The sequence below is a fragment of the Astatotilapia calliptera genome, chromosome 18 (genome assembly GCF_900246225.1).
Source record: "Astatotilapia calliptera chromosome 18, fAstCal1.2, whole genome shotgun sequence".
In the NCBI taxonomy this organism is placed as follows: Eukaryota; Metazoa; Chordata; class Actinopteri; order Cichliformes; family Cichlidae; genus Astatotilapia; species Astatotilapia calliptera.
In genome coordinates this window covers 11717574-11739717 of record NC_039319.1, presented here as the reverse complement: position 1 = coordinate 11739717, position 22144 = coordinate 11717574, and the positions used below count along the sequence as shown (strand labels likewise).

General features: G+C 43.0%; 1 protein-coding gene across 31 annotated transcripts in view; it reads right to left on the bottom strand.

The window, feature by feature from the left end:
- Positions 1-22144, bottom strand: part of LOC113009894 (receptor-type tyrosine-protein phosphatase F) — a 161371-nt gene that overhangs the window by 2331 nt on the left and 136896 nt on the right. For 22 of the 31 annotated variants that reach the window (XM_026148485.1, XM_026148489.1, XM_026148488.1 and 19 more), the window contains 12 exons: positions 20234-20266; positions 18752-18849; positions 15062-15185; positions 14548-14723; positions 9928-10047; positions 9085-9239; positions 8321-8606; positions 6869-7047; positions 2799-2925; positions 1744-1869; positions 540-694; positions 298-433 (listed from right to left, as the gene is read on the bottom strand). In XM_026148485.1, coding sequence (XP_026004270.1) covers positions 298-433; positions 540-694; positions 1744-1869; positions 2799-2925; positions 6869-7047; positions 8321-8606; positions 9085-9239; positions 9928-10047; positions 14548-14723; positions 15062-15185; positions 18752-18849; positions 20234-20266 — 1715 coding nt within the window. The remainder of the gene's footprint in view (positions 1-297; positions 434-539; positions 695-1743; positions 1870-2798; positions 2926-6868; positions 7048-8320; positions 8607-9084; positions 9240-9927; positions 10048-14547; positions 14724-15061; positions 15186-18751; positions 18850-20233; positions 20267-22144) is intronic. The other 9 variants (XM_026148495.1, XM_026148498.1, XM_026148517.1 and 6 more) reach the window with 1 other exon arrangement.

Here is a 22144-nt window from a genome sequence, read left to right as displayed (position 1 = left end):
CTTTGTTATGTAACGTATTTACGATTTCTTCACTTGAAGAGAATCTGACGCAGGGCTGCTTTGATAGCATTAGTTGAATTTGCTGTGGGATTTCTTACCCCCCTCCCCTCCTCCCAACAACCTTTTTTTTTTTGATTAAGGAAGGATTTGTCAGTAAGTCTTTGCTTTTATGGCACCAAAATGAAAAGGGACACTTCAGACTGCACAGAGTTTAAATCAGAGAAATATACAACGCTGACTTTCAAACGCCGTCCTGTCACTGCGGGAACAATCGCCTGATCAGTACATCGCCCTTACCTCTGTCTGCACCATGGCGGGCCGCTGGGTGCGAAGCGTCTTTACTGTCTGGAAGAGGTCAACCACACCTTCGTACCTCATCCTCTCTAGCACGATGCTGAGGGTGATGAAGACTCCGGTCCTGCCCACCCCGGCACTAGCAAACACACACACACAGACAGTATTACTACACCTGCTCTCTAAATATTCTGAAATTTAAGTCGTGGTGGGAGCAGAGTCCAAAGCACAGTCGTTCTCCTCACCTGCAGTGTACAGTGATTGGTCCGTCCTGTCCAAACTGCTCCTTGGTTTTGTGCACTTGTCCAATGAAATCTATGAAGCCTTCTCCAGTTTTTGGCACTCCTTGCTCTGGCCAGTCGGTGAACTGGAACTGGCGGATTGTTCTGGACTGGCCATCCTGAGGGGGGAGCAGATATGGAGCTTCAGAGAGAAGTTTCATTTAAAAGAGAGACCCGATAGCTCTCTGCTGTACTCTGGAGTGTGCGCTTCACAGATCTCGCTGTGCTTTGAACTCAAAAGGGGGGAAAAATAAACAACAACCCAGCAGAGGGTTTCATGTTGAGGTTTATGAGTATCCTGTTGGCTGTCACTGCAGCCGTCTGATCATCAAATATCTACCTCAGACGCAGTATGAATAAAGCTGACCACCTGGATCACAGTGACAGATTTGTGGCAGCATAGTGTCAGAATTATGCGGAGTAAATGAGCGCATTTCTAAACATATAATTTGTTCAACCTTTGTTTATACAGGATTGCAGAAGGGACCATAAAATGTGGCCCACAAAGCGAAAACATACATATAGACAAATATTCAGGTCTGCAAACTGCAGAGAGGAACATATATTTATACACACACACACACACCCATATAAAAGAAAGAGTGGATGTGGGATTAGAGTGTTGCTGTGCTGGGAGCCTTCAGATGACAGTAAAGTATATTTATAGCTCATTGAAACTACTGCATCACAGGGAGTTGCAGTACTGGCCCTCAGGGATTGAAGGCTATGCTTTTCATGTATTTTCACAGCGATCGTGAAACACACATGCACCGGCGTGCACGCGCACATACAACACACGCTCACATCTAGAAGCACAAAAAACGCGTACGATTCATAGCACAAGCACGCTGATGCTAAATCCGGGTGAAAATGTTTGATGGCGCATTCACTTGATGTCAGCCTGTCAGGAAAAATAACACAGAGCGCGTTCTGATCATCTCTACCTTGAAATTACAGTCGGTATAATTCTTAACACTTAGCGTGAATGTCAGCGTTTGGATGAAAACCTAAAATTAAGATGGATTTTTGGTTGGACGGCTGTATTTGTGGAAAATGCCAATGAACCTCCCCACCTCCACTGCCTTGAAGACATGTACGTAGACATATTCGAGTCCACACACACACGTGGGCACATATGCAGCGTTTCACACACACAGAGTGAACTCACCCTGGCATCTGTGACTTTGAACTCTCTGAGGATGTACTGAGGCATGTTGTACTCAGCCATCGGATCCACCACAAAGTACTGGTACCTGGCTGACCGCTCTGCTGGCCAGTACTGATGACACTTCTCCTACAAGAGAAAAAGAGAAGGAAGAAACTTTCAGCTCTTAAATTTAAACAACCTTTCTCCATTAGGGGAAAAATGACTGCTCCGATTTGTTATTGGTATGTTTTTAGGACGGGTTACTGTACGTCATTAATCATTTGGAGTCATGAGAACGGCTCTGCTTACAAAAGAAAATCCTGATAGACTAATCTGTGGTTCTGAAATATTACCTGATTCATCTTAGGTGGCAAAATATTTACATAATTTGTTTGTGTTCTTAACTACAGCGATGATTTGCATGAGAGCTTTTTTCATCAGCTGTGATTACGGCTGAGAGGGTGATAAAAGCTGTAAAATGCAGTTGAGTGCTGTCAGAATCACCTGCATAATCACAGAACAGCTCACAGTAAGATATTATGGATTTAATCAAATTGCTGCCAAGATGAGTGTCCCATTTCTTTCCCTGTAAGGAATGTGACTGATGATCTGAGAGATTTATTTGCCATTTCGCTGAAAGTGAAGTTTAGACAATATGATTTTTATGCTGTACCCTTAAAATTTGGAGCCAACACTTGGTTATTTTAACTTGTCATTACAACTGAAAAGAACCAACTTCGCACTGTTTAAAGGTTAAGAAACAAAAAAACCTCCAAAACAGTCTAACAGTACCTCTTTGAGGGGGCGGCTAACGAGCGGTATGCCATGATGGAGCCTGACTTGCGGTTTGCCCCCGTATCCAGCCTTTGTGTTACGCTAAGTGTTCCCCGAGTGCAGCTTTACAGTCTATACTTCGCAGGCATATAATTCAGAGAGAGGATGCGCATCCTAAAACTAAAATCTAAGTCTCAAAAGTAGTGACGGCGTTAGACAATTTGGAGTTCAACCCTTGAAAGAAGAAACTAGCCCACGTATAGACACTGTCATCTCATTTTTAGTCTGCGCTCGCGTCTTACCCGTCCCATCTCTCGTAGCTTGGTGAGCATGACAACAATGGTGGAGTTGTGCTCCCACAGCATCCTCCAGAAGTCTTCAGTGGTTTCAGCCAGCGGGCCCTGGGTGGCCAGGTAGGCTTTCTGCTGTCTGAAGATGCAAATTCACACAGAGGAGGCGAAAAGTAAAGATCACACATAATAATTATAAATTTTATGGTGCTTTTACAACTGGCATTAAGAAGCACATCCCAAAGCAATAACCAGAAAGGATTAAATGATTAAAGAAGAGCTGTGGCTGCAGAGTGGTTAGCAAAGGAATTATTCCCACTGTGCTTCCAGAAAATTACGTCTTACAAAGTCCTTGAATACTCAGACATGAACTTATTGAAATAAAACTTAAAGGGCAGAAAAACAAAAACCCAACACATTTGCATGACATTTACAGTATATACACATTTACAGTATATACACAATGTGATATTTAGTAAAGGTAAACAAAAGCAGCTTGAAGCTGTTTAGCTGGGTATTTCAGATCCTGTTTGCAGGCTTTGTATATGCTGAAAGTGTGACAATGTCAACAAGACATTTCCTGCATATTTACTGTACATGGTAAATAATTGATGGCAGCTATCCTCATTCTTGAGTAATCCAAGCCTGTAGATCCTCTGACCCCCTCTTTCCTCTTTGAAACACAGACTTAGAGAGAGAGAGAGGCAGCACTTGATATGCTCACAAAACGAGAGATGAGCTCATCCACTGAGGTGCCAGAGCTGTGCTGGTGTCCTACGTGACTTTGGTCCAGCTGAGCAGTTTGTTTTGTCAAACAGCAGATGGCAGCAGAGCGCCGATCAACAGAGAGCAGTCTCTGAGTAATCCAACACACAAACCCAAGCAGAAGAATGCATGTGCGCACACACTCTCACATGTTTGCAACACATGCAAACTGGCATTCAGGTGTAGGCATTTTTGGGTGCAAAAGTTCTGCAAGTATATTCACATGCAGACACACGCACGCTGAGCCATGGCTGAACAGCTAATGAAGGTGCTGCAGGCAAAGCGCTAATGTGGAACTGGGAGATTAGAATGTACTCTGGGCCTCGCTCACACAAACACAGAAACAACAGATTGGGGGAGAAGAGATGACATACAGAGAGGGGGAGGCGAAAAGAGTGAGGAATCAAATTAAAAAGATGAAAACGGGGGGAAGAAAGCGCAAACTATACAGCAGAGATGTGCAAAGTACTGAGAGGATGTTGAGATGAGATGAAAGAGCGAACGCTGCTCTCTCCAGCTGGTCATCAGAGTGCAATGTAGGACTCGCTGCCGAGGACGAGGAGGGTGGAGGGAAGAGAACAGAAGAGAGGAGGCAGGGGGAGAGGAAAAGGAAGAAAATGAGAAAGCAGGAAAGGGGGATTTGAGAGCAGCAGAGGAAGAAAGGGAAGCAAAGAAAAAGCAGAGCTAAGCAGGGGATGAATACTAAAATTGAAATTAATAGGGTGGACCCCTCTAACCCTCCCATAAAATGGCCCCTAACCAAAACAAAAACAATTCAAAGTGTATCACACAATAACAACTTCGCTGCAGTGTCCCAATGAGTGCACAGCCAAACAGCACAAAGCACTCTCTGCATCATCCCACATGACTGCAGTGCTTCAGGACATAGTGTTTCATTTCAACCTCATTACAATGCTAAAACTCCAGCCCGCATCGGAGCATATCCAGGGCTTGCGCCCCTGATAGCATAGCTGGAATCAATGGCTCGCCTCTCATTAGCTTAGCATATTATTGGCTTTTCTTGAAGGCGCTGGGGTGAAGGGCACTGGAGGCCCCTGTTTAGTTTTTATTTATGCCCGCGTTTAAAAGCAGCTTAATTACACAGTGCCGCTGGTGCACACAACAGGTCCCCACCCGGATGTCTGTCTCTGCCATGGTGTTTGGATGGAAAAATTAAGATGGCGAGTGGGAGAAAAGGGTGGGAGGAGATAGAGAGAGACAGGGAGAGGGGGGAAAAAGTGCAAAGGAGACAGATTAGGGAGGAGAGCAGAGAGAGACACAGATAGAAAGGGGTAAAAATAAAGAAGGAAAAAGACAGAGACGGGCGGGGAAAATAGAAGAGAGAGAAGAAAAAGGCAGGGAGGGTTTTAGAAATCGCACTTCATTACGATACTCTCTTGCTGCAATTATGCCATTTACACAGCAACAATGGAGGGTCTGCCTCTGTGGAGCACCTTCTCATTAATAACAGGACTGAAGATGGGGGGGGGGGGGGGGGATTTGGGAGGTGGGAGTTGAGGTGTTGTCTCGGTCACGGCCCCCATATGGACTAAATGACATTTCATGCTACCTGACTCTATCCGCTTTACTTCCACCATAGAGGAGCCATCTCTGCCCATGCTTGTATAGACATAAAACAGAGAGGCACCTTTTCATCTTCCTTCCTCTAGGAAGCAATTTGGACTCACAGAGCTCACGGGGACAGCAGCAGAAGCCTCAATATAAAGGCAGCAGTGGCTTACTGAATGAAAGTCACATTGACATAGCCGGGAGTAATTCTTACAGCTGAAACTGCCCACTGCTGCCTCATCTTCCAATCCCCTCCCATACGTTTTATCCACTCCATTGTGCCTTCCTATGGTATTCTTTACACCTGTAACAATCAGTGATGCCAAAAAAAAGAGAAAGAAGGCTGCAGGCCTGCTACATGCAGTATAGTCAGAAAAGTATCAGCATAGCGATGCATTGCTTTGCTGTTTTAAGCCGGGACTCCAGGACACTGAATTGGAGCATGGCTGCAAAAGAGTGTTTACATACAGGAATGAATGAAAACTTCCAAGTCAGGAGACAGAGGCTAACTAGAAAGGTTAACAAAAAAGTAATTATTGTATTTAATATTTGCTTGCAAGTCCCGCTCTATCAATGTCTGCCTGAGTTCTAGTACTCATTAACATTGGCAGACACTTCCCTGGTGATGCTCTGCCAGCTCTGTACAGCATTCATCTTCATTTTCTGCCTTCAGTCTGACCCTGTGTATAAAAAGGGTCTAAAAGCCTTTTACTGTTACCACAAATTAGATGTGAACACCCTCAAACAACCACAAATGGTTTGCCTGGTGTTATTTTGTACTCTCTTAATGTTTATGAATCCACTGACAGAAACAAAACCAACAATTTCTTAATTGCACTAGTTTTGCATCTGTTGCCGAAGCCTGATACAGTTCATTTTTTTAATGCATTACATAATTTGTTTTTGTTTAAAAACTGTTAAAAACACATCAACCTTTGAAATGTCTCTTAATTACGATTAGCATTCAAATTGTAGTTTATTTAGAGCCAATCCCACATACAGGCAGGGGCGCCAACAAGGGGGGCCGAGGGGGGGCACAAGAGAGAGGAAGACACCCTACAATAAGTTGATTAACTTGTTATTTATTCCAGCATATATAATTTCTGCCATTCCTATTGTGTCACTCTGTATGTCCCTCACGATTTCCCATCGTCACCCCCTTCCCTCTCACACACACAGACAGAAGGTTGGTGGCACACCGTGTGACACCCCAATATTCTAAGTGGCCCTAATATGCCTAACCCATACAGGGCTGTCCAAACTAGCAATATGAACAAGCAGTGAAAGCCTACACACAGCCTGTCTACAGACAATAAACAGGGATGGTGATGTGCAGATGATGGTGGTGAATTTTGGGAAACACTCATAAGGACACTTCAAAGACAGCGTGGGAAACTCTTCTATTACTTGGTGCTGTTTGTATTTGGGGATACCAACAGTATCTGAACAAATTACTCCATAAATTCTCCACTTAATCCTGTAAGTTTTCCTTAAAGTAATGTTTGAAACAAGGCTTACATTTTGTTTTAATACAATTTTCTTTTGCAGTAGGAACAAACAGGCTTGGAAATGTGAGTCAAAGACACTGCAGTATTTGTAGTGAAGTTAGTGGATGAGTGGTGCTTAGCTGGTTTGGATTTGTTGCCAGAAAAACACAATAACGCCACACTCGCCTTTTACAGCAAGCGCAAGATCAGCTATTTAAATTCACAGCTGCTCAGATCTCGAAGACGAAGTCCTTCACTGACCTGTAGCCATCGATGCAGCTGGCGTTGATATAGTCTGAGCCCTCGACACCTCGGATGGGCTGCAGGCAGACACGCGTGGATTCGAAAGGCATGATGTTCACCAGGCGGTTCTTGAACTTGTTGCAGGGCAAGTTGGCGCTGATAAAGCGTGACGTGTGGGCTTTGGAGTTGGCCAGTCTCTGTTTAAGAAACGGTGGGAAGAAAACAGGCAGGGAAAGAGATAGGGAGAAAAAAAATCAGTCAAGTAAATAAACAAGGATGCCTCTCTATCCATAGTTTCTTTTGATTGGATACCCCTACCAAGTAAAAGGTTTAAAGAGCAGGTGGGCAGGGTTACATTGCTCGCAGCCAGAATTATGTGTTTAAGATGATCATAATAGGGATATCTGCTCTCTTTGACATTACAGAGTACCAAGAGTTAAAAAGAAAACTGTTTACAGGAGTCTGAAGCACAACTCGCCACATTTACTATGAGCATTAACCACTTTAAGGAAAAAGCACAACAGGTCCACTCAAAAGTTTACTCCTAACTAGAGATGGTCTGATTCAGAAATCTGCTGTCTGCAGTAGACTGTCTCCCATAGCGTCCCAGAGCTTGCTTGAAGGACTGTAGGCGTGACATGCTCAGTGCTGGCAGTGGACAGAGCACAGATGGACAGCACAGGAGCGTGTATGCCCAGTTATCGTACTCCAGGAGAATTTGTGCACGTGCGTGTGCGATGTGGCCGGACTGTGTGGGCATGGAGGCTGTGGCCCCCACGTACGCCACAATCATTCTCTCACTCTTTCATTCTCTGTTGTTGGCAGGAGTGTAGATGCTATTATCACTTCAAACAGAATGGATCATGGTCATAAGAGGGCTAATGGCAGAGCCGCGCTGGGAGGAGAGTGCGTAATAACATCACAGTCAATGGCTATTGACAGAAGGTGTGCGCGTGTGACTGCGACCTTGAGCACCAGCTGTGTGTATGTGCGAGTGTCAGTCATTTTGTAACTCTCCATGTGTATGTGTGCTCACGTGTTGGTGTTTATGTGTGCTTGTTCTTGTACATTTGTCCCTGAAACATGTGTTGGTCTGTATGCAGTGATGCTGCCGTGCAAACGGCTGTGATGTCTCAGCGCTGATGTCACTGATTCAAAAACACAAAAAACCCCAAAAAGAATACTTGTGCAGTGGCCGATTGGGTGAATTAATTATTTGTGACACCGACACGGATTTTGCAGCTGCAATCGGTTGCACCTTTGACAAGATTCCACCATAAAAGTAGCAGAGCAAACAGGTTTCGTTAATGTGAGGAAAAACAAGGAGAATGGTAACTTTATTTTGTAACTTTTGTTATTTATTACCACTTCCTGTGCAGCAATCCATTGAATTTTACACACTCTTGATTACAGTTAAATATGCTTATGTAATTATGAAAGAAATTTATTTGATGTGTGTGCGTCAATCACCTTGAACTCCAGCTCCATAGCGGTGACCGTCTCTCCAGGTGCGGGCTGGGTGAGTTTCTGGATGTGGGCGTAAAGGTTGCGGGCTGGCACCTCGGTGTTGCCGCAGGTAGCGGCCTCCAGTAGGGCTTCATGAATAAAGATGTACTGGTCCTCAGTCTGGACCATATAGTTCCTCTGGGCACGCATGCACGTCACATGGCCGTATATGTCTACAGATTTCTCGTGCTTCATGCGCTCCAGCATGGCATCAATCACAATGAAGCAGCCAGTCCTGCCCACGCCCGCACTGATGGAGAGAAACGGAAAAATTAATATGTTTTCCTGTTTGTACAGACGATCATCATGCGGTGGAAAGACATCATTAACACAAAAAACAAACATGCAATCAGGAGGACTGTAGAGTATAGTAAGATTCCCGGTTCTTTAATGTTCTCTCTACACTTGACAGCTGAACACTCAGCATCTTATCATCCGGGGTTAGTTGTTTTACACCTGCTAACAGTAACAAATTACTGGGGCAAATTAATATATCATTACTCTATAATAATACCATCAGCAAATTAATATCAGTGTCCACAAGAACAACATTTTATCATCTCTGTTGCAAATGATGTCCTTTACAGAGCAGATTCATAACTCCTGTTGTTACAAGTTGTTACTTCCATTAAATATATTTTAATGGTATTTCAGTTTTTAGTATGTATCTATTATTCTGTTTGATTAATGCACTACTAAAAACACAGCTTGTTTCTTCATGTTCCCACCTGCAGTGGACCACCATGGGCCCTGCATCTGGAGGATTGCAGGCTTTTACCCGCCGAAGGAAGGCCAGGATCGGTGTGGGATACTCGGGCACCCCGTGGTCTGGCCAGGCCATGAACTGGAACTGTCTCACCTCCCTCTTTTCACTGGAGCCATTCTGTGGGTGAATCAGTTTAGTCAATAAAACAGGAAGCCTAGTGGGAGATCCTGGCATGGTAAAGTGTAACTGGCTCCTTTAAAGTAAGACATTTTCATCTTTAATAAGTAAAGGTCATGCTGTTTTTTTCATGCGATTCATCATTCTTCATCGTTCACGTAAAATCTGCAGTAAAGTCTGAAAAGCACATGTGATTAACTATTTTAAGGTCTCAAGTTAACGCATAACTTTGATAGCAGTACATAGAGCGCTCTACTTTTAGGCCTGTGATCATGCTGCAAGTGTAGGTGTAGATAACGTGTATAATTTTGGAACTTAGCCCCAGCGGTTTCTCTGAAGGGGTTTCTTGGCATTGTCACCATTTCTGATTGAAACCAATTAATTGTTCCAGCCAGAGACTTGCATTTAATTAGGAATTATAATAATGTTAGAAATTATAACCAAGTGATGGAAAAAAGAAATGGAAGAGGAGAAATAAAGGACAAACCATTAGTCACATCATCACTGCACTGAAGTATACGAATCAAATTGAGAGAAAAAAGTGCTTCTTAAAAGAAGAAGAGATGAATGTTGGAAGTTACAAAAACAATTACAATAATGGAAAAATTATTCATGTATAATAGCCTTTAACTGTCTGCAGAAAAATGAGGAATTGCATTTAGACTGCAAATGAAAAAGGCTACTCTACCTTGTAGAGGGCGAAAGTACGGACGCTGTACGTTGCCAACTCTACAGTGTCCAACATGGTGACCTGGATCATCCCATAGGTCTCTGTTCCACGCGATGGCCAATACTGGTCACACTTCACCTGGCGAAGCAAAAGAGAGGGCACGCTGTCAGGAGTGAACTGCTGCGAGTATGCACCACGAGGCTAGTGAGAGGCTTGTAGGATCACACTGATTAACAAGGAGGGAACATTAAAGAGGTCAGATCAAAGGCTTTGTCCACTGTCTAATTAAAAACTGAAGACTCGGCATCAGCTCGGGTATCCGCTACAGAAAAAAAAAAAAAAGAGCACTGCAGAAGCAAGCTTTTGCATGAGCGTTCATGTGTGTCCACATTTGAAGCGGGCTTCAATCGAGCATAAAAAGCCCACTTTGTCTTTTACCAGCCTGTGATCATTTTCAATTAGCTAATTGTCGGGTGGTTCGCACTCCTTTGTCATGTATGCTTTTGGCGCATTTGTGCTGATCGGGTGCTGCATTGTGGAGGGAGATGTGTCTAAAAGCCTGTTCTGGCCAGCCGTGAATGGACAGCAGGTTCGGCCACCTGGCTCCATATGTGCTCCATATCTTTGGTCTCATCCACAAACTTCGCTGTGGATGAGACTAAAGATTCTCCAAACACTAGCACCGAGTGTTTGTGTATCTCTGAAATGACGACTGGCCTTCATTTTACTCCTTGTGGCCTAGCAACGTGTAGTTGTCACTACTTTAGAATAAAAAAGAAAATGTTTCTTTTCACAGCTATTCTTCACTCAGAAATAACCTTTCCTGACCAAACTGATGAATTTAATTGCTGAAGGTAACTTGGCAAAAACTGGACTTACAAAAATGCAATCACATAATCAGTCATTTGATATTTAGAAATGCTTTCATCGCCTTCAACAACTATTGAACAAAGTTTAATGGTTAAGGTGATGAATCACCTTGATACCTAAACACTTGGAATAGCCAGCCTGGTCTTGCCCAAGTGGGAAACGCTCAGGCAGAAACATGAAGGTAGTTCATTCATCCCAAGGTTATAGGGGCATAAACATGGGGTGGTTAAAGATCAAGAAAGAAAGTCTGAAGCCCAATCCTAAAAACAGAGAAGGTGTCTGTCTCTGAAATTCAAACTGGGAGTGGTTCCTATTCTACTTCTGGAAACTCACAACAAGGGGTCTGCACTCAGAGTGATGTGCTCTTTTGAGATAACATAAGCTATTTAAGACATGTTTATAATATCCTCTCTCTTTAATATACAGTCTGTGGTCTTCCCCTCTAGTTCCTGGCCTGTCTAAAAATGTCTTTGGAAGCACTTCATGTTCAGTATGACCCTTTCAAGGCTTTTTCCCAGTCAGTTACAGGCACGGAAACAACAACTACAGAATCAGCTTTAACGTCAGGAATCCTGGGACAAGAACTTGCTGATATTGATTTGGATAACATGAGAGGAAGAGATGTGGCACGGGTGAGCTAATCATATTGATACTGCAGTACAGAGCTGACATTTGGAAGCACTTTGGCTGTCTCAGAAAGCTGGTAAAAATTGACAAACAAAATGCACTAAAATTCACCCCCTCACATTTCACCTCCCCCGGTGACAGTTTCCATTCAGAGGCAGAGGCAGACCTCGCAGGAGAAACTCAATTGAGTGATGGGGAACTGCTTGCCGTACAAACATATGGATTAGCAGTCACCACTGTAATGAATATCTTTGTGCTGCCTGAGGTTGGGTGGCATATTCTCCTACACAAAGCACTACAGAGGGACACGAACACACACACAGGCTCCAGGTTTCACTATCATCTGCTTTTGCTTTGAACCTTGCTTTCTCACATGTCGTCACCTGGCCTTTTGCAGCTGGCATAGACCTCTTATCTATACACACACACACACACACACACACACACGAGTAATACCACAGGTCTCATTTCGAGTCCTGACCTTTTAGGGTTTTACTAACTAGTAATGCAAGAGGAAGCAGAAATTTTTCCTGCGGCCGGATCTCATCATTATATTTGTCAAGCAGCTGCTCTGTTTGGCATGAGTCGTCAGTCTAACTGGGTGGTGGGAGGTTGACTCACGCACCATATGCGCCTGAGTGCATTTGCGAGAGAGACGCAGACAAATAAAGATTGTGTATTTATATAAAAGGAGTGGACCTAAAAAACAAAATTCCCTGAAACAGTGAAGTAAATCCATGTGTCTAATTAGAAGCACAGGCATTATTTTGGGATGATTTTGCAAATGTATCAATGCATTTCTCTTCATTATCACACTGCAAACACTGTTTGTTTGATACAGTTTGGAGCCTAAGTGTTCAATATTATTCCAAAATTAAATTAGGGAATCTAATCAGTTTAGCTGACTGTTGGCTGTCTGATACCGTTTTGGAAAAAGCCATTTAAAAGTTGTCACATACATGCCGCTAATCATGATTAAACTAAATGTTTAATCTTCTGTATAGAGAAAGACTGCTTTGATTTGGATGCACCACGTGTATCACAATATGTTTACAAAGTATTACTGCACAGCTCTTTGTGAGCGTTAAGCTATAAGCTATACTGAAAATAGAAGTTTGTGGAAGGTTCATGCAAAGTAAAAATGATTTTGGAGGGGCTAACACTGCACCGAGACACCACCTCCTGGTTCGGAAATGAAACTACACCCCTAAAGCTTCGTCCACCACTCTTGTGATGTCACACACAAAAAAATAAAAAAAATCCAATGTAGTCTGATATGATTTGGAAAAATACTTCCACCCCCAGCTGGTTGAAGGCGGGTTTGGTTCTTTGTGTCTCTCTCCATGGTGTTGGCAAACCAGCGGATTTCAAAATGTGTGTAGGAGGTGGGGATTGGCTCCGAGGCCTATTCATTTTTCTTTAGGTTCCTCGTGTCGTGGTGTTTCAGTTCTTTATATCCTTATGTATATGCACAGCCACCACTCTGGGCTCAAAGAAGGAGAGCCTGTTTATCTGTCACAGGGCTCTGAAATTGCCACTCAGACGCACTAAATATACCAAGAGGCGTTTGTGAATACAAGTATGTCCTCCCCATCAAGTGAATGTGCAATAAAACTCATCTAATCAAGCTGAATATATTCTCCGAGGAACAAATAAATGAGTTCTGTTCTGAGAAGACATATTGTGCTCACAATTTGCCTAAATGATTGATTGCACTGATAGCTTAAAATTAAAACAGATGATATGTTGTGAAGGATAGCAAGTAATTTAAAGCTTGACAAAACAATTGCGAAGAATCAGTATAGATGAACTCAGCTTCAGGTAATGATCTTCTCCCCCAAAACAGTTGAGTCTGGGATTTTGGAAACAAACTCTTATTTATACTTCTTCTCTTCTCCCGTTCTTCATCTGGAGACTGTCTTTTATTAGGGTACTGTATGCATACACTAATAAAACAGCACATACTGGCAGGGCTCCATGCTGATATTTTCTTCCCCCTCCAAGGAATTCATGAGCATGATTTTGTGATGGTAATTAAATAAACCCAGTCCAATTTTGAATCTCAAGTTGTCTGGTGCTCTTTCTCTTTTTTTTCTCCACTTCTTTTATTAGCATAGATTTATTTTAGGAGCCCACAACTGTTGTTAGATGACAATCCTTTTTCATTCCAACTTCAGAAATTTCATTATAGTGCTGTGGCTTTCGTGGTATTACTATATGTATGGAACCTTGATAAGGAAGTGCCAAAAATAAATACGCAGAAATCGAGTATTGAACAATTTTTAAATAATCAAAGAGTTTGCATTATCAGATTTGAATATATAAGCAGTGCACATGCATCACTTTCACGTGGGACCGTTCAATAGCAGGATTGCAAAGTTAGACGCACAGTTGCCAGGATAACTTCATCGTAAGTGACAAGCAAACAACAGGAGGGGAAATCGGAAACGGTACGAAGGTTTGTGCTGTTACCTCACAAACATATTTAGACAGAGTTCACGCAGAAGTTTTTTAGAGATTGCCGAAGACTGCGGAGAAGAGCAGCAACATGAAGCGATACTGTCCGCAGACAAGCAAAATATCCTTTGAAGTCCTTGTGACTTTGATCAGGCTGACAAATCCAGCTTTAAAGCAGGACTGGGTGTCTATATGCCTTCAGGCTTTGTTGGGTGTAAAGTTCCTCAGTGTGAAGCTACATAAATATATATACACAGGCCATTTGTGTATCAGAAAACTCCATTTCTGTCCACTTTTTGACTTCCAAACGCCAGCTGATGGTTGGGTTTGTTTGCAGCATTGTCAGCCTCGGTGGCTTTAAGTTCTATACAAGAGTCCTTCGTTTTGCTCTCCTCTCTGCACCAATAACAGCTACTGGTTTGTTGATTTGTCACTCAACAGTGAACAAAAAAGATAAACAATAATATTAAACAAAATATTTTACAACTAACATATTAACAAGCATTAAACATTATGTACCACTTAAAATTCATTATTATCATTGCAATTAATAATTTATTATAATCACTTTTATGGGGTTCATTATTAATAAATTAAATTAAATCAATGCATGATTAATGCTTTGTGCAGGAATTGTTGAGGAATGAAGTTGCACATTACAATATTTTTAAGGCTTCTCCTTACCCTTGACTTTTCCTCCAGTCTGGTCATCATGACAATGGTGCTGGATCTCTGCTCCCACACCATCCTCCAGAAATCACTCAGTGTCTCTGGCAGAGGTCCCTGAGTAGCAATGTAGGCATTCTGCTTCCTGTAGCCGTCGATGTAATTGGCATTAATGTAGTCACTTCCTGGAACGGCTGCAAAAAAGACAAACAGTGTGCATAAAACTCCTATTAGACAGTACAGTAACTATTATAATATTTCACTGTTCATTTATGGATATTTTCCCTTTGTACACTGCCAGAAGTCAAAGACAACCTGTCAGTCAATCACCTAGATTACACAGGTCTTTATGATTTACATGCTTAAATCAATACGGAACAAAAAAAGATACTTATGTGTGCAAAATTTTCATCTTTTAAACCTGCACCTGCAGGCGTACAACATGTCCTTGGAAGTTTTGAAGGAGGCCTCAATCGATGGCGGTGTCAGTCAATAGCTATCTGAGGGGTTAAGTGGTTACGTGAGCTCTTACCATCAACGGAGGTGAGCACCACTCTGGAGTGGTCATAGGCGATTACGTTTGCATAGCGGTTCTTTGGCTTGTTTACTTCCATGTTTGAGTTTTCCCAGGTAAACTGCTGGCCTGGATCAATGGACTGTGAGACAGGACAGAGGAAGGAGGGAACAACAAAATGAATAAATGAAGTACGAATGATTATGAGAGAATGAACAGAGAGCCACCGAGCAAAACGAGAAGCTGTGCTGTGGATACCAGCTTACAAAGTGAATCCCTGATGCTTGCTGCTCTGCAGCTGCTTTTTGTGGATTAACAGTTTGGTTATCTGCGTGACATTTGCTGTCTTATGCTAATGAAGTACAAATATAAAGGGTCTCAATTTTTCATAGGCAGAGTGTAGAAAGGCTTTAGTTTTAGTTGAGAAGTTAGAAAGGTTTTAAGTTTGCAGTCCACAATTTGACAATTCCACTGAATTACCTTATCCTGGGAGGTCATCTGCACAATTTGGTGCAGTGTCCACAACTGTTTGTTCTTGTCTCTATCGTATCTTCCTGGCTTGTGTTTTTGTCCTCTCTCTTTCTGACCCTCTTACGTCATTTGTCTCTTGGGCTAACACGACAGCAGGCTGCATATATATCGATCCGGGGAGATATGTGATGGCCTCTTATCCCTTGCTAGATAATGTCACAGAATCTCTTGTTATGCCATATCGATCCCCCACAGCTCACGCCGGAACCATGTCCAGTAATTCCCCGGGCCTCGTGCCTCACAAATCCAGCAGGAGTTAAAATGACACATTCAAAATTAATTCTCTAACTTAATGCAACTTCAGTAATTTAACTCATTCACTGCCATTGACGTCTATAGACGTCAATTACGTTTTTCAATGGGAGGGGCTAGAATACAACCTCGGGCAGCTTGTCAGTGAACATCAGACTGCTTGAAATGTATTTTTCACAAAAAGCTCGTTTTCTCCCTTTTTGTGGTCAAAACAGGCATTTTTGGTGGAACCCACCTCTCTTCTACAGCTGATTACTAAAGAATGGAAAATGGTAGAAACAAGCTTTTTTTTTTTGGATGGAAGAAGAGAGTCTGTTCTTCATTTTGGTAGGTTCAGCGTTTATATGATCATAACACACAGTTTTCTGTGGCTCTTCAAAAATGAGTAAAAATGCTCAAAAACCCTGGCAGTGAATGAGTTAATTATTACAGGTCATTTTACGTCAAAATGTTACAGCACAGCTTTCATGTAAAAATACTCGGATAATGGACAAAATCTATGGTGCAAGGTGAAGCCTCGAGAGGAGGAAAATAAAGATCCTGGGCCATTAAATGTTTCTGCAAAAAGTCCTTATACGAACAAAGCAGGTGTAGTTCTCCTTATTTGTAAATCAAACGTACAGCAAATTGCCATTCAGCTGCTTTCTTACAAACACAATGAACTGATAGCGTTCCTAAAGTGGCACCTACATTAGTATAAATGTGGCTTAAAATTGAAATTTAAGCTATTCTGCACTTTTGTTTCTGAACAGGACATAAAAATGTAAAATGCTCATATGCAACTACAGCTCCAATTTGCTCTGCGGTGAGAGTCACAGGGGCACAAGCCTATTGCTGCTGATGAGCTCAGCACTGCCAATTTTTCTGTCCGTGGCCGTCAGTGTGAAGAGAAAAATTTTATTTGCAGTCAAAACATGTCATATCGATTTGAGAGCTCAGTGAACACAGCAGGCACACTAGGCTGATGACAACTAGCAAACAAGTTAGAGGTAGAAGTGGCAGAAAGAGGTGAGAGGCAAATGCCCAAGGTACTCTCAATGACACAGTGGAAATATTTTAAAATAAACATAATGATATTGCTATGACGACGGCTGCATGATATTGCTTCCTGCGATAAAAAGACTGTCAGGGGAGCTGCAGCATGCCTGATTGACAAATTCTGCTCATTACCCAGTGTGCTCATTGCTCAGTGTGATGAGAGGAAGTGGCAAAGCCACTAGATATTCTGAGCCTTGGGGTAAGACGCAACGGGAGCAGCCGGCGAACGTGACTGTGACAAAGCGCCATGAGCTCTGCCACAGCGCCATGGCTGGCACAGAGATGGATGGCCATCTGCCGGGCGATGGAGGGGGTCTTCCCTGGCTTGGAATGACTGGTGCAGGAAGGGAATGGTGCTGGGCTGGTTGCCTGCAGTCATACAAGCCACTTCTCTGGCTTGATTCGTTTACACTAACTCAACAGGCCGGCAGGGTGATGTTGTAGAGAGGCACTGAGCAACACAAGGAAGAACTTAATTGAGAGCAGATTTTTACCAAGGCCTAATTATCTCCCCGGTTAGTTGTTAATTTCACAGCGAGTCAGAAAATGTCCTTTAGAAACATATTCTGTACGTTATAAAATGAAAAACTTTGCAGACAAATGTATGCATAATTTGTCGTGCACTGTTAACGGCTACTTCTCAGAGATATTTGATGTTTCAGTGAACAAAATGTCCATTTATCCATTTTTTAACTATTATCTAACTTAGGATCGTGGCTGGTTTGAGTCCATCCCAGCTGTCATTGGGTGAAAGGCAGGCTACATCCTGCAGAGGTCGGCGGCCTATCAAAACATTTCTCAGTAAAGCAGGTCCTGTAAACTAGAACCTGCAAAATTCCAACACACATTTTCAGCTCCAACGTGTTGCAGCAAAACACTAACGCTTTCTAAAGAAAGGATTAATCACACAGCTGCTGTGTTAGTTTTAGCTGGGAGTATTCCAAAAAATGAAAACTGAATAAACAAGGCCTCTATCATTCATAAGGCAAAGTACACAAACACTACATTTTCAAGGAAGAATTTTTATAATTGTATTTATCTAGCTTGCTTTGTGGGTCAGCAAGTGTGTTAGAACAGTTATATAAAGCTATCAAATTGATGTCATTTTCCCCGTAATCACTGGACGGGGCAGATAGCCGATCAGCTCAAATAAAATGTTTGCTATAGTTTGGGCTTATGATGTTGCGTGGGAAATGGTTATGAGGTTGGCAAAATTACTCTGCTGTTTCTCTCGGGGTGCAAAATTGCACAGAATAACATCTTGATGTACGGTCAGGAACAAACTGAAAGAGGCGAGAACATGACCTTCTAAATCGATGTAAAACAATCAGTCCAAAAAAAAAAAAAAAAGACTTGTTGGACCCATTGATGGAATAAAGCTAATTAAAGAAAACACATCAAACAAATCAGCAAATAAATAAAAGATGGCTCTTGTTTTTTCTGCATTCAAGGATGCCTCTCCACTTCATCTGGCCTTGCTCAGTACCCAGACGAACAATGTGCCACTTTAAATGCAAATTTGCTTTTGTTTTTGTGAGGAAGAACACTAGACTAGAGATAATCTCTCACCGAGGCTGCCTGTAAAATAACATTCCTCAGGAAAACATCAACACGCACACAGATTGCTTAAGCAACTTGCCACCTACTAGTTTTGTGAAAAGGCATCTCACGGCATTTAATGTAAGTGTTGCTTTCCTAGTGAGATTGGTAATAGAGTTGTAAAAATGACTGAGGAATGTCCGCGTAAGAAGGCTTCCATAATCTATTAGAATACATGCATATGGGATCAAAGAGAAAAACTTCCCCCCAGATATCATAACAAAGAAACACATTTTCACGCTTGAAGGAGTGAAAATGTCTGATACAGCGTTAGTGCGCTGCTCTTACCTCGTACTCCTGGGAAAAGCGGAGGCCGTCATTGGCCTTGAGTCGCTCTATGTGGTCAGCCAGGTCAGCGACGGGAATGGGGGGGTGCTCCCTCATTCCTGGGAGAGGAAAAATAGGGGGGCGGAGAAAAGAGTGAGACCTGGCTGTTTTTGCGTCAAACACGAACACTGAGTTGCACAAACATTGGTAGGACCACAGGGTGAGTGAGGCTGCCGGTGGGACCATGGGGTGGCTGTGTAACAGTGAGGAGTGTGCACTTTGTTCAACAATGCATGAGGCGAGGGAGAGAAAAGAGAAAGAGAGAAAGAGAGAGAGAGAGAGTGCACAAGTTGAAACAGGCTTGTGACATTTGGTGACATTTGGTGATATCGTCATGCTAAGTGAGTAGGACAGAGGTGGGGCTGATACGGAGATGCACATGAGTGACTGGGTGAGCATGCTCCTTGAAGGAAGCAGGAGACAGACATCTCTCTGACTCCACAAAGCTCAATTGGTGGCAGAGGTGGGCCCAGAGCAAGAACCCGCAAGTCTCTACAAATCAGTCACACTGTCACTTCCTACTGAGGAAAAAAACTGACTGGTCACCAGCCAAAACTCATTTCTTTGAAAATCCTTTTCCCTACAATAGACTATCTTTCGGCCCAGCCTGGAGCGCTCGGGCTGGATTAATTTCAAACAACCCCCCTGCCGCTCTCTAGATTTCTCATCGCTGGGTTATTGGATGATTTATTGCTAATCTACCGACACAAATTCCCCCTGTGCCTCTGAACTTGGCAGGGCTATGTACTTAAAGGGATTGCTGGGAACTTGGCTCATGTGTTAAAAGTTAACTGTATGTAATGCATGAAGACACTTTAAAGTTATACACGGAGCATCATTAACCTTACACACAGCCTTGAAGTCACACAGATCAGACGCTTTAAAAATGCAGATATATTAACATTAGTGCCTTTGGCTGAGCACATCTATAAGGTCATGGGTCATGCTTTCAGATGAGAGACCGCTCCAGCCCTAATAATGCTCTAACGTTAATGGTTAATGGCTAGTAACTATGGCCGCTGTACACGATGAGACCTGGCCAATTACCCAAATTGAATTCTATCACACAGAGGATCCTATGAACACATTAACATCGGTGTACATGTGTTTGTGCATTTTCACCAAGGTTTTTTTTTTCTACAGCAGTGTTGTTGGTTAAATGGAGAGTGAAGCCATAGATAACAAGGCTAATGTAGAGCATGTGTAACTGTCCGCACTGCTCAACTACCCATGAAACCATCTAATCCACTGCTTCTATCATAAAGGTGTTGTGGGAAGTTCACAACCAAAAGAGGACATTGCAGCATCCTTGGAATGCCAGAAGCTGTAAGCTTGTAGGCTCATGATGTCTGTCAGGATTGCAACGCGGGAATGGGTTTCGGGAGAGAGGGAAGAAAGACTGCATGTGTGGGAAATACACAGTAGGTGAGAAAGCAGACTAACTTGGAGTGTTGGGGCAGCGATGAGAGCTGGGACCTGTGGAGAGAGGAGAGTGAAGGAGGAAGGAAGAAGAACACTCAATCAATGGAGGTGGCTCAAGACCAGACTAGGGCCAAACAGTATCTGCAAATAACCTTTCAAGCTAGCTGGAGTGTGCAGCAAGTGCTGTTTGCCCTCTTGGGACAATTCAAGTAGTGCAGTTTACACTGTTAAACAAAAGTGCATACAAAGCTTGACTTTAAAGTACTCTCCTGTGGCAGGATGTGTAAACTCAGTGCACTGCATCACAGAGTAAAGGCAACTAGATGTTTCAGCTTAAGTGTCAAGAGGAAATGTTGACATCTGGTTGGTGAAAACTTTACTTGAAGGTAAAGGTTTTGCTAAAATCCCTTTCTGTACGTGAATCATTTGCATGCACAGGTACCCACCCAGTCAATCGGGAAGCCAAGCAACTGTGATGAACAACTTGACAGAGTGGGTAATAATTAGACTTTTTCAGTTAAACTGAGGGCTGGTTTAAATTCCTAATAAGAGTGGTCTTTGCTTCATTAAACATCTTTTTTTTTCTTTAATGAAGTTACCACATTCCCCACATAAACAAGTGATTTCCTATTACTTCGGCAAACTGTCTCCAAGTGGTACTTGATGCTATATTTAAAGTGTTAGCAACAAATGACCTTAAGTAAATATTTGCAAATACCATCTGATCCACGTCTGTCAAGGATAAATCAGGTCAGTTACTCAGAGAACCACACGACTGCTGCTGGAGTGCCAAAAAACGCACAGCCGAAAGCCTGTTGAACAAACCAACATGCCGGAGACGTGAGCTGCAATCGGCCGGACCGTTTCGACAACAATCAGTATCAGAGCAGGAATGTTCACCTGCTGGGGGCGAATCAAAGAGAGAAAAGAGCGACAGGACAGAGGAATGGGCCGTTCAATATTCTCTCAGCTCAGGCTTGGAGTCTTCTATGATTTCACAAGCTAGACACAGCCTTGGTAATTTTTGATAATCACCACTCTTGAAGCAAAACAGCGAGGTGGAAAAGGAGAAAAAGAAGGAGATATTGTTGACGTAAAGGGAGAGAGAAAAGGGGGGGTGTAAGGGGAGAAAAAGAAAGAGATTACCCTGCAGGGGGAAATGGAAGACAAAAGACGAAAGAGGTGGAGTGGGAGGATGGGAGAACAGGGCTCTTTCAGAGCGACAGCACTGCTTAATTCCTCTGCAGGGGTTCATAGGGGCTCTGTGTGTGCGTGCGTGCGAGGGAGTGTATGGCAAATGGGATCTTTAATAACCCGTGAGAAGAGATACACACGCGCTCACACAATCACACACACACACACACACACACACACACACAGGAAAAACACACAGAAACGTGCGCGTGCACTGAGGTTGACATTTTGTCTCAGCTCCATTGTTCCCTCCGCCTGGCTCACCTTGACATCAGAGGCAGCAGGACTCATTATCAGCTGGGGGGAATGAAAGGAGCTCATGGAGGAAGGAGGAGCAAGAGACCAGAGGAGGAGGAGGAAGAAGATCAGGGGGAAAAGGAAGAAGGAGGATGCCGAGGCGGGCACCCTTACACGACGCACACACAGACTTCAGCAGCGTGTGCGGCTGGAATTTGAATTCACTCAGCCTGACTTCACTGATACCGTCACCTGGGTATGACGCGATCACAGTTTGTTGATTTCTGCTTGCTGCCCTTTTTTTAAAGAATTGGTGAAATTTTCTTCCTGACAACAAATCAAATAAGCCGTACGTGTGAATGTCATAAAGTAACACATGCTACAAAACACTAATAAAGAAGAGATCCATCAAAGGAATGAGTAAGGAAGGCATTCAGCTTCAGGGAAGGCTGTGCAGATTCGAGTTGGGGGGGGAAAAAAAAGCAATATCTACTATTTTTC